Below are 17321 nucleotides of genomic sequence, written 5' to 3'. Positions count from 1 at the left end.
CGGGTTGGTTGATGGATAGTCAAGACGAGCCCTGGGTTGTAAGAGAATGGTGTACTATCTGCTTACATACTCATGGTTAGTAGTGGAGTGGTGGTGGGCAGTGGTGATGACAAACTCCTGTAAGTAAGTTAAATACGATTTCTTTTGTTCTCTCTCTCTCTTAATTACATACATAAACACTATTTTACCTACCTAAAGTCATATAGTGATAGACGACTCACTTTATTTCACTAATACTAACTACCAATACTCACTAACCTACTTTTAATTGTATCTATTGCAATATAACTCTAATGCTCTATCTCTCCATTTACTATTTATTTTGTTAGTCCTCTTATCATCACTTATTACGTTATTTATAGTGAAACATTAAACCTAAATAGGAACCTCCACCTGAAAAGGAATCTCCTACCTACTATAAAATCTACTTTCACTGAACGATTCTTTTTCATATTTTTCTTTTAATATCTATTTTGATACTTGTACGACATATTATGATTTTTCTCTTTTCATTACAATAACTTGCAACTTTAAATTTTTAGTCCTATGCACGATCTTGCAACATCATTCTCCTGCAGGATCATCACCTTGCAAGATCACCCTGTGCAAGATCGTGGGGCCAGATTCACGAAGCAGTTATGCAAGCACTTACGAACCTGTCCATCTTTTCTCAATCTTAGGCGGCTTTGTTTACAATTATTAAACGGTGAATGAGCTCCAAAGCACCAGGAGGCTGTTTATAACAATAACAACAGGCGACCTTGTTTACAATTATTAAACGGTGAATGAGTTCCAAAGCACCAGGAGGCTGTTTATAATAATAACAACAGGCGACCAGACCACACACTAGAAGGTGAAGGGACAACGACGTTTCGGTCCGTCCTGGACCATTCTCAAGTCGATTGTCGGGTTCGGGTACACAATAACAACAGTTGATTGGCAAGTTTTCATGCTTATAAACTGCTTAATAAATGTAACCAAAGCCGTCAAAGATTCAGGAAAGACGTACACGTTCGTAAGTACTTGCGCAACTGCTTCGTGAATCTGGTCCCTGACCTTGCAACAAGATGGCCATGCACAGTCTTAGTCACCTTTAACATTACTTGGATGCAAACCAGCCCCAGGTTGAAAATTGGGGGAACACAATATACTACCACCTGAAAGGTGAGTATTGGGAATGCACAATAGAATACAATTCTAGGATGAATATGAGGTGTAAAATACAATACTACCCCAGGATGAGTATGCAGTGCTAGCACCCCAGGGCAATTTTTGAGTTCGCAATACACTACCACAAAAGAGTAGGGGGTGCACAATACACTACCACCCCCAGGGTGAGTATGGGGTGCACAATATACCACCAACTCAAGGGTGAGTATGGGGGTGCATAATATACTGCCTCCCCAGGGTGAGTATTGGGTGCACAATACACTACCACCCCAGGGTGAGTATGGAGTGCACAATACACTACCACCCCATATTGAGTATAGGGTATACAGTACACTACCACCCCAGTGTGAGTATGGGGAGAAAAATACACTACCACCCCAAGGTTGAGTATGGGGAGAAAAATACACTACCATCCCAGGGTGAGTATGGGGAGAAAAATACACTACCACCCCAAGGTTGAGTATGGGGAGAAAAATACACTACCACCCCAGGGTGAGTATGGGGAGAAAAATACACTACCACCCCAAGGTTGAGTATGGGGAGAAAAATACACTACCACCCCAGGGTGAGTATGGGGTGCACAGTACACTACCACCCCAGGGTGAGTATGGGGTGCACAGTACACTACCACCCCAGGGTGAGTATGGGGTGCACAGTACACTACCACCCCAGGGTGAGTATGGGGTGCACAGTACACTACCACCCCAGGGTGAGTATGGGGTGCACAGTACACTGCCACCCCAGGGTGAGTATTGGGTGCACAGTACACTACCACCCCAGGGTGAGTATGGGGTGCACAGTACACAACAACCCCAGGGTGAGTATTGGGTGCACAGTACACTACCACCCCAGGGTGAGTATGGGGTGCACAGTACACAACCCCAGGGTGAGTATGGGGTGCACAGTACACTACCATCCCAGGGTGAGTATGGGGTGCACAGTACACAACAACCCCAGGGTGAGTATGGGGTGCACAGTACACTACCATCCCAGGGTGAGTATGGGGTGCACAGTACACAACCACCCCAGGGTGAGTATTGGGTGCACAGTACACTACCACCCCAGGGTGAGTATGGGGTGCACAGTACACAACAACCCCAGGGTGAGTATGGGGTGCACAGTACACTACCATCCCAGGGTGAGTATGGGGGTGCAAGTAGTTGGGATGACAGCGTAGAGAGGATTTTGTTTTTCAGAAAAATTCTGTTTAAGACAAAGGGTTTCCAGATAAACTCTATGGACAATTTTTGTTTATTTTCAAAATCGAACATTTTTTCAAAGACCATTTTCAGAGAATATATTCATAGAAATTTATTAAGAGTTCATATGAGGAAAATAATTTCATAGAAGTTTGCATTCTTAAAGAGTTCTTGTGGAGGAGATTAAAATATTATCAGTCCAATTGAAAACTCAAATTTGACAGAGACCGCATTTTCGCTACTAATAGCCCAATTTTAAAGTCATATTTCAGACGTAGTTAATAAGATCCGAACAATTACCGAGTTCTAGCTCCTGTCTCCGCCATAACCCCTTACTGTATCTTCGTTAATATCCTATCAATGTTCCTAAAATTTATACTTGCTGTATTTCAGACATAGTTCAGTAAATCCAAACAATTACCAAACTCTACCTCCAGTCCTCAGCCTTAGTTCCCTCTCATATCTTTACAGTAAATATGATCAAGTCATTTACTGAGCTCCAGCTCATGTCCCCCACCTTAGTTCATTTGTACAAGTTCTTTAGTAACAGACCAATTTCCCTGAAATTTAAAGCAGACATACTTCAAACGTAGTAAATCAAACCAAAACAGTTAACGAGCTCCAGCTCCGGTCCCCCACCTTAGTTCTCTCTCGTAGATTCAATACTAGCAGTCCTATTTCCCTGAAATTTTAAAAAGTCATATTTCAAACGTAGTAAAATAAATCAGGACAATAACAGAGCTCCAGTTCCTGTCCTCCGATTTTAGTTCATCAAATTAATTCAGATCAAGGCCTTCTCCAGTCTATCAAAGTAAACATCATATCCTTTAATACCCTTTTTGTACTCAGCTATTTAAATAATCACTAACGTGCTAATATTCACACTGTCATATAACACCTTACCTTCAATACCTTTTGTTTACCCAAGTAAGCAATAATCACACGGTCAAAAATCGCACCTTACCTTCTCTTCCATTACCTCCCCCAACGCCCTTTCACCCTTCATCTCACCCTCACCCCCTACTCCCCCTTACCTTCTCATCCCTTGCCTCCTCCTTCATCTCTCCCATTTCCCAACTTATCAAAACCTTCAATAATCGTACTGTATTTGCATATTTTCTATGTTCATTGTCATATTCTGATAATGTTCTCTACAAATTCCCGTCATGTTCCTCACATATTCAGTGTTAATTCTTTGTATTCCCTATGTTTATTATCATGTTCCCTGCATGTTCACTGTGTTCATCAGCTTTTCTTACATGTTCTCTGTCATGTTCCCCATATGTTCACTGTAAATTCATATTGCCTGCATGTTCACTGTGTTCATCGCCTTCACTTACATGTTCTCTGTGTTTTGGCATATTCCCCTATGTTCACTGTGTTCATTAGCTTTTTATATTCATTAGCTTTTATAATAGAATATTTATTTATTCATTAGCTTCATATTCATGTTCTCTTCGTTCTTTCTCATTTTCCCTGTATGTTCACCATGTTCCTCACATTTTCTTATGTGTTCTGTGTGTGCTTTGTCATGTTCTCAGTATATTCATTATGTTCAACACATTCTTTTACATGTTCTTTTAAAATAAAATATACCATTGTCACTTCCGTTCAGTAACTAGTTCTTTGTCAAATATTATCAACAGCAATACAGTTCCCCCAACAAATTTAGTCACCCAGTTTTATTTGCAAAACTACGTCAAAGTAATTCTCGTAGTCAACTTATTTCTTACCAACACTGTTCTTAAACAAATCTACCCTTTATTCAGTACCAAATTTATAAAGACAAACTTTTCTTGTAACTTCTTAACTAAAAATTATTTGTCAATCAACAGAAAATAGTCTGGATTAATCTCGTTCAACACTGTTCTTAACTAAAATAACCTTTCTCTTAGCTTAAAAAAAGTCAAAGGAAACTTTCCATTACTGTTCATAACTAACTTTATCCATCGTCAATCTACTGAAAATAGTCTTGTTCACCATTTCTTAACTAAAATTATTCGTCAGTCAACAAAAAATAGTCATATTCATCACTGTTCCTAACTAAAATTATGTGTCGATACATAAGAAAAAATAGCCAAATGTAACTTCGTCCCACACTTTCGTAACTAACAGCATACATCGTATAGTACAAAAATTGTCAAATGTAACTAAAATTTTGTCTCGTTAGAAAGAAAAAATAGTCAAATGTAGCCTCGTTCCACACTTTCATAACTAAAGTAACCTTTCACTTCGCTAAAAAATAGTAAAATGTAACTAAAATTTTGCCTCGTTAGTAAGAAAAATTAGTCAAGGACACTCTTCGAGACATCTAGGACACACTCAGACACACCCAAGCTACTCTTCGAGACATCAAAGTTACTCTTCGAGACGCCAAAAATACTCTTCGATACATCAAGGACACACCCAAAGACACACTCAAGGACATAAAATACTACTCATGTCCACATAAGTTAATCTCAGAGCTATCAAAAAGTTAATCTCGGACATCTTCTTCCATCAAAGTTATTCTCAGAGATTTCTAAAGTTAATCTCGGTCATCAAAGTTGTTCTGTAAGATATCTTTGTTCATCTAAGGTATTCCCAGAGTCATCAAAGGTATTCTCACGTCCCCAAAAGCTAATCTCTAAGTCATGAAAGATAATCTCAGTCATCAAAGTGGTTCTCTATGTCACCAAAAGTTATTCTCAGAGCTATCAAAAAGTTAATCTCAGTCATCAAAAGTTATTCTCAGAGCCATCAAAGGTAATCTCAATCTTCAATGTTGTTCTCAATGACATCAATGTTGTTCTCTAAGACATCAAAAAGTTATTCTCAAGGCTATCAAAAGTTAATCTCAGTCATCAAAGTTGTTCTCCAAGTCACCAAAGCTATTTCAGTGTCATCAAAGGTAATCTCTAACTCACCTTCGTTCATCAGTGTTGTTCTCTGACACCTTTGTTCATCAATGAAACTCTCCTTCTTCCATCAAGTTATTCTTTAAGACATCAATGTTGTTCTCTGAGACATCTTCAGTCATAAAATTTCTCTCCAAAACGTAACTAGTTCAGCTTTTCATATCAAACTTACACTTCTGTTAATATATATTTTCTTAAACACTTTACCTTTAAAACTGTTCTCTGAACAACACTGCATAAACCTACCTAACCTATCCTCCCCACCTAATGTTACTTACCTAACATAACGTTCCTAAACCTAACCTAACCAACCAAACCTAACCTAACCGATCCTAACTTAACTAACCTAACCTAACTTACCTAACCGAATTTAACGTAACCTAACTTACCTATCCCAACTTACCTATCCTAACTTAACTTGCATTACCTAACCTAACCTAACATACCTAACTTAACCTAACCTAACATACCCAACTTAACCTAAAATATCCCAACCTAACTTAAACTAACCTAAATTAACTTACCTATCCTAACTTAACTTGCATAACCTAACCTAACTTACCTATCCTAACTTGCATAACCTAACCTAACATACCTAACCTAACTTAACTAACCTAACCTAATTTACATAATTATTCCTGCTTGTCTTTTGTGTTTCGTTGATCATTGTCTGATATTCATTTGTTCATTTCAATGGGTATTTTTCTCAAATGGTCATTTATGCATTTCAATTGCTATTTGTTAAAAATTTGGTGTTTAAGCATTTCAAAGGATTTTGTTATATATAGGCATTTTACTCGGTTCAAGGGTTAATTTCTCAAATGGTTATTTTTGCTTTTCAAGGGTTATTTGTTAAAGTTCATCAAGTTGCACATAAGTTGTATTTATTATATTTGTAATAAATGTTCTTATTCTTCCCCCCTATAACCTAACCCCTTTAACCATAGTGTAGTTATTATGTTTGGTATAATTGTTCTTATTTTTCTCTCCTTACCCTAACCTCTTTGATCTTAATGTATGTGTTGTGTTGGATATCATTTGTTCTTATTCCCCACCCTTTAACCTAACCTTTCCGATATAGTTTATTTGTTTGTTGTGTTTTGTTGAATATATTATCCTTATCCTAACCTTTCAGATGTAGTTTTGTTTCTCCTCTTTGTATATTTTTACCCAAACCCACCATCCCACTTAATGTTAAGTGGGATGGTGGGTTTGGGTAAAAATATACCCAATAATAAATAAAATTCTCGATTTTGAAAACAAACAAAAATTGTCTGTAGAGTTTACTTGGAAACCCTGTGTCTTAAACGGGATTTTTCTGAGAAAAAAAAAATACTCTGTACCTGTCATCCCTACTACTGATGCACAGTACTCTACAACCCCGGGGTGAGTATCGGGTGCACAGTACACTACCACCCCGGGGTGAGTATGGGGGTGCTCATTACTCTACCACCCCGGGGTGAGTATCGGGTGCACAATACACTACCACCCCAGGGTGAGTATGGGGTGCATAATACACTACCACTCCAGGATGAGTATGGGGTGCACAGTATACTACCTCCCCAGGTAGAGTATGTGGGTGCACAGTACACTTCCACCCCAGGAGGAGTATGGGGGTGCACAGTATATTACCACCCCAGGGTGAGTATGGGGTGCTCATTACTACCCGGGGTGGGTATGGGGTGCACAATACACTACCACTCCAGGGTGAGTATGGGGTGCACAATACACTACCACCCCAGGGTGAGTATGAGGAGGTGAGGGGATCGTTAGGGTTAAGGTGGATGGGTGACGTTCGATGGAGTTTGTGGAGAAGCAGGGTGTAAGTGGGGGGGTGGGCCATAACCTGAGGAGCAGCGAAAGTAGGTGGAGGATGTGGAATGCGGAGCATGGAGTACAGGCTGAGATAGAGCATGGATTGTGATCTCTCTTTCCCTCTCTCTCACCATAAGGAAGTTTCTACTTATGTAGTTCATATGATGATATTTATTTATTCATATATTAAGTATCAATTTACTAGATTAGACAAAAAGCAAGATGGATAACTCGATGTGACAAGATAATGCTTATGACTGAAACCTTGATACTAAGTATTGTACTCACAGCGCCAGCCATGGTAGGGTGAGCGGGCGTGCAGGTGGCCAGCAGGCGGGCGGGGCGGGAGAGTGGGATGGGCGAGGTGGGGCAATGCGAATGTATGGGTGGGGAGTGGGCAGGCGGGTTGGTTGATGGTTAGTCAAGACGAGCCCTGGGGTGGAAGACGAGGGTGTACTGTCTGGTGAAATACTCGTGGTGGTTGGTGGAGTTGTGGTGGGCAGTGGTGATGACAAACTCCTGTAAGTGAAATATAATATTTTTCTCTCTCTCTTAAATACGTACTTTAACACTACCCTACCTAACGTCATTTAGTGATAGACGACTCTCTTTTATTTCACTAACACTAACTACCAATACTCACTAAACATCTTTAAATTGTTTTTATTGCAATATAACTCTAATGCTCTATCTCTCCATTTACTATTTATTTTGTTAGTCCTATTTATACATTACATATAGTGAAACATTCTACCTAAACAGGAACCTCTACCTGAAAAAGGAATCTACCTACTATAAAATCTACTTTCACTGAACGATTCTCTTTTTATATTTTCCCTTTAAGATCTATTTTGATACTTGTTCAATATATTTTGATACTTGTTCAATATATTTTGATACTTGTTCAATATATTTTGATTTTTCTCTTTCATTGGGTTAACTTGCAACTTTCAATTTTAGTCCTTGTACGATCTTACAACATCCTGCAACATAATGGTCTTGTACGATCATCACCTTGTAACATCATCCTGTGCGAGATCATAACCATGCAACAAGATGGCCATGCACGGCCGTAGTCACCTTTTACACTACTACACTACTTGGATGCAAAGTGTACTACACAACCCCCAAGATTGGTTATTGGGGTACTCAATACACTACCACCCCTAGGGTGAGTATGGGTGCACAATACACTACTACCCCAGGGTGAGTATGCAGTGCACAGTACACTAGCACCCCAGGGGGATTTTTGAGTTCACAATACATTACCACCCAGAGTAGGGAGTGCACAATACATTACAATCCCAGGACTAGTATGGGATGCATACTGTGCTCATTAGCTGCACAGTAAGCTTGCAACAAATGGTGGCAAAAACCACATCAATCCTACATTTGTTCCATCTCATCTACCAGAACATTCTTCCTTTTATCTTTGCCTTTGTAACATTTGCCCTGTCATCTTAGCCATGATAACATTTGCCCTGTGAGCTTAGCTATGATGACATTGTACTGTCACTTTAGCCATGATAACATTTGCCCTCATCGTTGTTAGCATCAGAATTAGTTTTTTATCCAATCTCGAAAACTTTTTGTCCAATCTTGAGATTTTTTGGCCAATCTTGTGAGCTTTTTCCCAATCCCGGGAACTTTTACCTAATAACTTCAGTTTTGACAATTTCCTAATGAGTATTCCTCCATCTATGTTTTCCCAGGTAAGGTTTTCCCAGGAAGAAGCGGACGTCACAGGAGAAAGTGTTCAACAGTCACGAAGCCGGTGAGTGTTACGTCTTCTCTTTACCTACTTGCAACCATATTGCATCATGCAAACATGATCGAGTAGCTGCAATTAAAGTCTGGTTGACGTTTGATCCACGTTATGAGTATTTGCAAAACGTTTTTAACGTTTGGTCAATGTTATCTATATTGGAACAACGTTAATATGTTCGATCAACGCGAAGATAGTTGGAACAACGTTATCTACGTTGATCCTCTGCAGTGGATCCAGCATGAATGGTTCAGGAAGACTAAAGTGATGGTCTTTATATGTGATGATAATGTTATTGTGGATTAATAAGGTTGTGTTGGCATGTAAGCATTACAGAGAATGATCAACAGATTGGCCGAGCACTTTAAGTGAGTAGTCACAAGTGGATTTGGGACCAGGAGCTGAAGCTGTCAGGACGTAGTGGTTGAGGCTGTGGAACTACTAACACATGGGGTTGTCAGATTATAATCAGACTGTGAAGCCAAACACTACGTGAAAAGCCACATAAAGCCAAACATATTTACACTGTTCGGTCTTTCAAATTTCTGCCCCACACGTTTTGACATTTCATAAAACAAGTAACTTTTGTTGTCTGATAACATTTGTTTTATCATCCTGGCTTTGAATCTTGTATTAACTTTAATTTGACTAGTTCAGTAACAGTAAAATAAGCGAAAAGATCTTCCCATTTTCATAAAAATACGTATTAATTTTCCTCGCATGAACTACTGACTATACTAATGCTTTTCATGGTACAGAGAAGCACTCGTGTTTCTGATTGGAAATGCCTGTAGATTCATCAACTCTGCATATTTTTTAAAATCTTCAGAAGAGATAAGTTTTTAGTGAAGGCAAAATGACAAATTTTAGTAAGCAGAAGCATTAAGTTCTTTGTAACTTTGTACCGAAGTGTACTTCTCTCTCTGTGCTTTTTTATATCACTCGGATGGTAAACTGAATGTATTGCACTATGAGGGGTCATAGAGCAGTTTGTAGCTTTGCGGCCTTGACGTTATCATTGATTTTTGTATGGGGTGTGTGTGTGTTACATTGTGTTTGGCCTTGAGATGAAGTTCTCGTACGGTGCTTTTTGAACTGTTCATGATTTAAGAGGCTGATAATTCTTGGAACAATATTAGTGATAAAGTTTGCAATATGCAGAGTCTGAGCTATGAACTGCCTTTTTCACCCAAAGGAAAGTCTCTTCCCATTTACTATTGTGCATAAGGTTGCTATCATAAGATTTCCAATTTTTATGACATGGTTATAAGTAGAGTTACAAAGTCACAGGAAAGAACAAAGTGCACACTGACCAGTCACTGTTCTCAGACTAAAGTGATGTTCATGACCTACTACCTAGGTTTAACACTTGGATAATTATATACATATTGATGAGGGTTTGAAAACACATTACGGTTCCAATAATAGTTTACAGTGGTACCTCGAATAACGAATTTAATTCGTTCCGGCGCCGTGTTCGTCATGTGAAACGAACATCATACAAAACAAATGTCCCCATTTAACCACTGTGATGCATTGTGTTAATTGTGAAATTCCCCCAGTGTGCATGACATCAAGTGTTCCCAAAAATAATTTTTCTTTGTAAAATGATAAATTACCTTCCCTGATGTCTGTGTAAAAGTAATTACCAAATTCCACTTTCTTTGGCAATGAGGACGTGGACAAGGTGCGCTGTGACGTCATAAGGGGCTGGTCGCCCGTGTGTGAAGCTCCCAGACACGGTCACGCAGGCCATTCAAGCACCGCGTGTTGCCACAAATATATTTTCAAGTATTTGTTCTATGTATTTCCAATGCGATTATATTTGTTTCTTTTATCGTATATGATGTATATTTGTGACCTTTACAATATGTATACAGTAGAATGTTCCATGGAACTGTGATACATGTGTCAGTAATGTGTCCACAATAAATGTTTATTGTAGCAATATTACGTGGTAAAAATTCAGTAAAATAACAATATGTACAGTTTCACATACTATTTACACAGTAACACACTGTATTATACACTCAGTACTTTGGATGTGCGTAATAATCAATGAAGTAGTCCATGGTACACAGCACGACTTTGCTCTCATTGCACCAGCTACAGATAGATTTTCGCTTTCTGTTTCATCGTTCTGTGTGCTTGCAAATAACGCACTCGCGTGCACCCTTGGCTTTAGTACTTGTAGGTGGTATGTAGTCAAGCTTGTAAAGCATAATGTAGTATCGAAACGATTATAGGAAAAGCTCATATTGTAAGGTCGTCTTGAAAAGATCGCTTTATAAGGTCCAACACAGGAAGAGATTCAGCTAGCCTCAAAGAGTGTCCATCAGTTTGGAAGAGGTTCAGGTATTCTTGAAAATATCAATGGAAAACACCACCACGTTAGCCGCTAACACTGTTCATCTATGGTATTTGTATCAGATGCAGCATCACTGAATGCAGAAAATGATTCATCTACGTATCATCTATATCAATTGGAGATGGCATAGGTGGGCAAGGGTAGGGCTCAGAGCTACAACTGGATACGCTCGCTATATCTTGCTCATAGGTGCTGTATCACTTGCATCCGACTGTTGTGTTAAGTCCTTATTGTGCCTAGCTTCACCAATATTATGACCCTTATGTTCTTCAAACAATAAGGTCTGAATTTCACCGACTGAGTGCAATCTTTCAACACCGTGTCGGACAGGTGTTTGGGAGCCAGAGGCACGTGTGCCACAAATGGTTGCTCACGCAGTACTAACCCAGCCAGCAGCCCTAGTCTTTCGTATTTGTTATAGCAAAAGGTTCGGTCAGTGTTTGTCGGGTAGGCTGCTCCATTATGACACACTCTCTTTGTTTCAAATGTGTTCCATATATTTTGTATTTGTCACTTACGTCTCAATAATGGAGCAGCCTACCCGACAAACACTGACCGAACCTTTATGGCATTTGTCCATTTATCAAATTGTTTGTTTTTTTGTATTTTTTCTTTTTTGTATTTAAGAAATATGGAGCAGCCTACCTGTAGACCACCGAACGAACCTTTTTGACATTTGTTCTGGTTTTCAAAATTTTTCCTTTTTTTTTTTTATTGTTTACGTTTTTTTTTAAGTAAGAAACATGGAGCAGCCTACCTGCCGACCACCTAACGAACCTTTTGCTGTAAGACTAATTTAAAATAAATATTGAACACATTTGAAGAAAGGAAAATGTCATATAGGTTTGTTCAGTGTATGAAAGGTAGGCTACTCCATTATTGAGACGTAAATGACAAATACAAAACAAATGGAACATATTTGAAACAAAGAAAGATTGTTATAATGGAGCAGCCTACCTGCCGAACACCGAACGAACCTTATTGACATTTGTTGTATTTCAGAAATTTAATTTCGTTTTTTTTCTACAAAAACGTCAATGCTTATGCAACATCTCAGCAGTCACCCTTTTATATCCCAGCATCATTAGCATCTTTAAACAAGAACAACATAATTTATGTGCATCGTCGTTGGCGTCCAAGAATGTGCAAGAAGCAGCGCGACCCCACCATGTAGTGTTGACGTTACTCAAACGAGCGTTCGCCATACAGGACGATTTGACGCCGATCGGGCCGTTCATTACTCAAAATGTTCGCCTTTTGGGGCGATCGCTATGCAAGGTACCACTGTACTTGTACACTGGCAATTGCACTAATGTACTAAACAGAGAATTTTCTCAGGTTATAACTTTTTTTGTACTATAAATATAGTGTCTGTGCATAACTCATTTTCACCAAAACAAACACTAGAATTTAGTTTTCTGTAAACGAAATTCTAGAGGATACTCAAATAGTTTTCAAACTTCATAACTCACATGTTTGAGAATAATACACATATTAATGCAACAAAACCTAACCTAGCTTGAATATGCATAAGGAGTAAATAACACTAATAATGTAGTACTTTTGAAGTGATTACCTCCAAAGTACCTTCTCCTCCCTGAGGACAGGTTGCTGTGTCAGTTACATGACAGCCTTTTTTAGTATTATTATTTTTGACCACAGACGTGGCCACACATTTGCAATGCTAAGCAACATATATTCATTTTCTTCTGTCATCCATGGACAGGGTTAGAGACCTGTTAAAAATATAGTTCAGTGATTTATTGAACAATCGACCACAGGTGTTTGTAGTGCTTTTAAAATGCTAATCTAACCTACATACATAAATACACCGATTTACGTCTGTCCTTCATAAACACTGTTCGAGTTATGTTTTTTACATTGTGTGATTAGTGTGGGTTTCAAAAGTGAAATGCAATTCTGACCAGGTTACACATGTCCTGTATACACATGCATATACACATATACATTTATGTCTCTCCTACTTTGACAGGGTAAAATAGCTGCTGTAGAAACTAGTGTGCTATTTGTTACCTATCGTACGTTACGGCTCGTGACCCTACAACAGCCAACTTTAAAAAAGGTCTAGGGTTACTAAAAACTGCTGTTCACAAGAGCGGGTCACCAGTATAACCCCTTAATAAGTAATGAGCACTTATTTAAAACTTTCCTTTAGGACTGAAGAATTATACATATAACTTATAATATATATATTCAAGACAGTATAATATAAAAACACAGATGGTCAAGTTAACTATTACAACAAATAAAAAGTATTGTCTTTCACCTAATATAATATAATAAAATATGGCACAACAACAAGTAAAGACTTATCTCCCCCATGTTATTCCTTCGAGTCCCTTGAAGCTACTGACTCTCGCTCTGTCGCTACCCATAATCCTCTCCTCCTCTGCCTCATCCAGGATGAGGGATGGAAACTAAAGACTTTTTAATATTTAAAACTAATTGAACAACCACTTGTTCTCAAAACACATAAGAAGGCAAAATAAATATAATAGTTACTTGCAAAATATATAAGTAGAATGCCACCTGCTTAATTACAGTAAATAAACAATTACATAAACTAAATAAAAGTGACATCTGGAACTCCCAAACTGAACAGGTCCAGCAATTCTAACTTCCCGAATCTAACAGGTATTAGACGTGTGAAAAGCAACCGGGCTCCTGTCTCCACTGACGCTGCCACACCACACGATAATTTACAAAAACACAATGTGTGTACATATTCAGGCAATGATATAATGGAACAAAACAAGTTATTTTAAATTTATATACGTATTCAGCTAGGAGTACGTAACACTATTAAGTATTTAACCACTGAAGGTGATAAAGATGCGTTTACAAGCTCAGGTTAGAGTTACATCACATACATTGAATTTCTGATGCATTACATAGTCATTCTTAGGTACAAGTCCAGCATATCATCAAGTGTTCCAGAATTCATATAGTTTTTACAGATTTCAGCATATCTCAACCCAGGGGGGTGGGGCGAAAGTCAGTCAGTATGGGACAGTCAACAATACAATGTCCAAGGAAGTGCATGTTTTCTCTTGCACAAAGATGACACATGGTGTATTCGGCACTTTCATAAAGTTGACACATGGTGTATTCCAACACTTTCATAAAGTTGACACATGGTGTATTCCAACACTTTCATAAAGTTGACACATGGTGTATTCCGACACTTTCACAAAGTTGACACATGGTTATTCCGACACTTTCACAAAGCTGACACATGGTATATTCCGAAACTTTCACAAAGTTGACACAAGGTGTATTACGACATGTTCACAAAGTTGACACATGGTGTATTCTGACATGTTCACAAAGTTGACACATGGTGTATTCTGACATGTTCACAAAGTTGACACATGGTGTATTCCAACATGTTTACAAAGTTGACACATCAAAGTGGTGACACACCACTTTAACCCTTAAACTGCGCAACATGTCATATGAAGGGTTGAGTAACTTGCAATAAATTGTGCATCGCGTCATATGACGTGATGTAGTACCGTGCAAGATTTAAATGGCCAGCAGGGTAGAGGGGGGCCCCCCCATTCGCTGCCCAGGGGCTATAGTAAACAGCCACCATTTTGTAACGGGTGGGAGGCCTCAGTTTACCAGCAGTCACCATGTCGAGCACACGGCCGAATGCCTCCCGGGCAAGCACCACATAATCACTCACTCAAGAGCAAATAACTAGTGAATTATTTTCTAATGGTGAGGAAAGTGATTTTGATGTCTCTGACATTGATTAGGACTACACACAATTGACCGATGATAGTAGCATAGACAGTGAAAATGAGATACAGCCTTGTTACGAACCCGACTCCATCGTCGGAGAATGGAGCAGCGACGTCAACGCCATCTGTGAGTCTGCTCCCTAAACCCCCACAAATTGGACGACGCCATCTGGTGGTGGCAGTATGATACCTGCAAGAGACGCTAGATTCCTGCCCTGGTCAGCCCGAAGAGTCGCTGTTGCTGACCTCTGGTGAGGTGGCACCTAGAAAATCAGCACCATCTATTGTGGGAAGAGTTGTATGTTTATGTCAGAGTCCGTAAGTGGTATTTCCAAGTGTCCCAAGTACTGGCCAGTTTACTGATGACGTGTCTGTATCCACAGAGGCGACGTAGGGCTGCAGTGGTACGAAGAGAGGCAGTCTACCCAGGGCAGCCAATTATCTCTCTACTCCATTCTGCTTTACGTGAGCAGTGAGCCGTCGCCGAAGAGGAACTGAGTAGTATCTGCTGTCTGCCTGTGAGGTGGCAGTGACAGAATTCGGCGTATCCCGGGACTGGCTAGAGGAAGAGACGACCGACAGTGAGGTACTACGGAGGAGTGTAACTAGCTAGTTGCAAGAAGCTCCTGCCAGGGGTTCGCTACCCTTGTATTTGTTCATGTACAGGCCCAGCAGCGTGAGGCTGATGTTCTCTGCCAGCACCAGGCTGGAGAGTGATTGTGGGCGTTCACAAGGAGCATCTAGTGATACTGTAGATAGGCTGGCCCATGGCTAGGGTAGACTCGTTTGTTTCTCAGTACTGATTGAGGATGGTACTGTGTGTTGAGGAAACACGGAAGTTGACAAGGCTGTATTGCATGAGCATCGAGGAGCGCTTGGTGTCCTATGAGAGCGACACGTGTATATATCAGTGCAGTAATACTTCGTTTATGATTCTATTTAAGGTGATGGGAAAGAAAATATGTGAATATATTGATAATTGATGAAGTGTCGTATTCCTTTCAACTCCCCCCACCCCCTTGTGTTTTACTTGCATTACCAAGCTCACTTCTTGAAAGCCACTACTGACTTGGGGTCGGATACTAGTACTTTGGTTCCTCCAGCAAAGAACCCGGTTGCGACCCATAGTGGTCGTAACAAGCCTCCTCCCATGGCGAGTCCTATATGCTCACCCATGCCTCCTCGCCCATTGTCTACTCCAATTCACCCACGATCACACAGTTCCTGTGCTTATTTAGACTATGAGGATATTTTGGGCGACGATTCAGAGGAAGGTGACACATTTTCTGGTTTTAGTGAAGTGCATTCAGAGCATAGTGTAACCGAGCCTGTTGCTAGTATCAGTGGTGTTACTGGGGGAGAATTTGTCGTGTCGGCAGCATCTCTCCCAGCCAAGTGCCGCTGCATGGCACCACATGAGGAACAAAGACTCATGTTCACGTGCTTTCACCTCACGTGCACGTAGCGGCCTTACTTTACGTAGATGGGCTTCAGCTCCTGATCCACGGTTTACATCGCTTCCTCGCAGTCGTGCCCCTTTTGTCTCACGCAGGACACCAGGTTTACTTGTGTGGAGTGATGGTGACGATTTTATTCCTCTAATTCCTGCCTTTGACAATAAAGACGTTGGGATTACAGACCTTTTCCTTGATAATGGTGAGGACATGAGTGAAATGGAATATTTTACAGCATTCAATGATGAGCCGCTCATGGAATATATTGAACACCAAACGAATCTTCATGCGACTCGACTCATTGGAAAAAGAGATCACAGAATATTCACGATTGCAGTGTTGGAAAAACACAACTGTAGGTGAGATGTATGTATTTTTAGCAATATGTATGTTGATGAAGCATTGTGTCAAACACGCTATCACTAATTATTGGAGCAAAGACTAGACTATTCCAACATCTTTCTTCAGGAAATATATGTCCCGAGACAGGTTTCAGATACTCCTCAGGTGTCTACATTTTGCAAGTAATGAGGACCGAACAGAGGATGATAGACTTTGGCGAGTCAGGCACTATATGAATGAAGTAATTGAAAAGTTCAGAGATTTCTAAGTACCAGCACAGAAGCTAGTGATTGACGAATCACATGTGCTTTTCAAAGAACGTGTTGCATTTAAGCAGTATATTCCCTCCAAACACAACAGATTTGGATTTAAATTCTTTGTTCTTTGTGACTGTGAAACAGGTTAGTGTTACACATGATTCTGTATTCTGCTAGCGATGTTGACATTTCCGGAAACGACCAACATGGTTTCTCAGGTAGTGTGGTGAAGTCACTGATGGCACCATGGATGAACAAGGGCCACATTTTGTACACGGATAACTACT

General features: G+C 39.8%; 1 protein-coding gene across 1 annotated transcript in view; it reads left to right on the top strand.

Annotated features, from left to right (window-relative positions):
* LOC138365631 (uncharacterized) overlaps positions 1–16446 on the top strand; it is a 40380-nt gene extending 23934 nt beyond the window's left edge. The window contains exon 4 of the mRNA XM_069326113.1: positions 16040–16446. Coding sequence (XP_069182214.1) covers positions 16040–16446 — 407 coding nt within the window. The remainder of the gene's footprint in view (positions 1–16039) is intronic.
* Positions 16447–17321: the final 875 nt, after the last annotated feature.

This window comes from Procambarus clarkii, chromosome 17 (assembly GCF_040958095.1).
Source record: "Procambarus clarkii isolate CNS0578487 chromosome 17, FALCON_Pclarkii_2.0, whole genome shotgun sequence".
NCBI classification, from domain to species: domain Eukaryota; kingdom Metazoa; phylum Arthropoda; class Malacostraca; order Decapoda; family Cambaridae; genus Procambarus; species Procambarus clarkii.
Note: the sequence above shows the minus strand (reverse complement) of the source record. Positions and strands in the feature narration are given on the sequence as shown.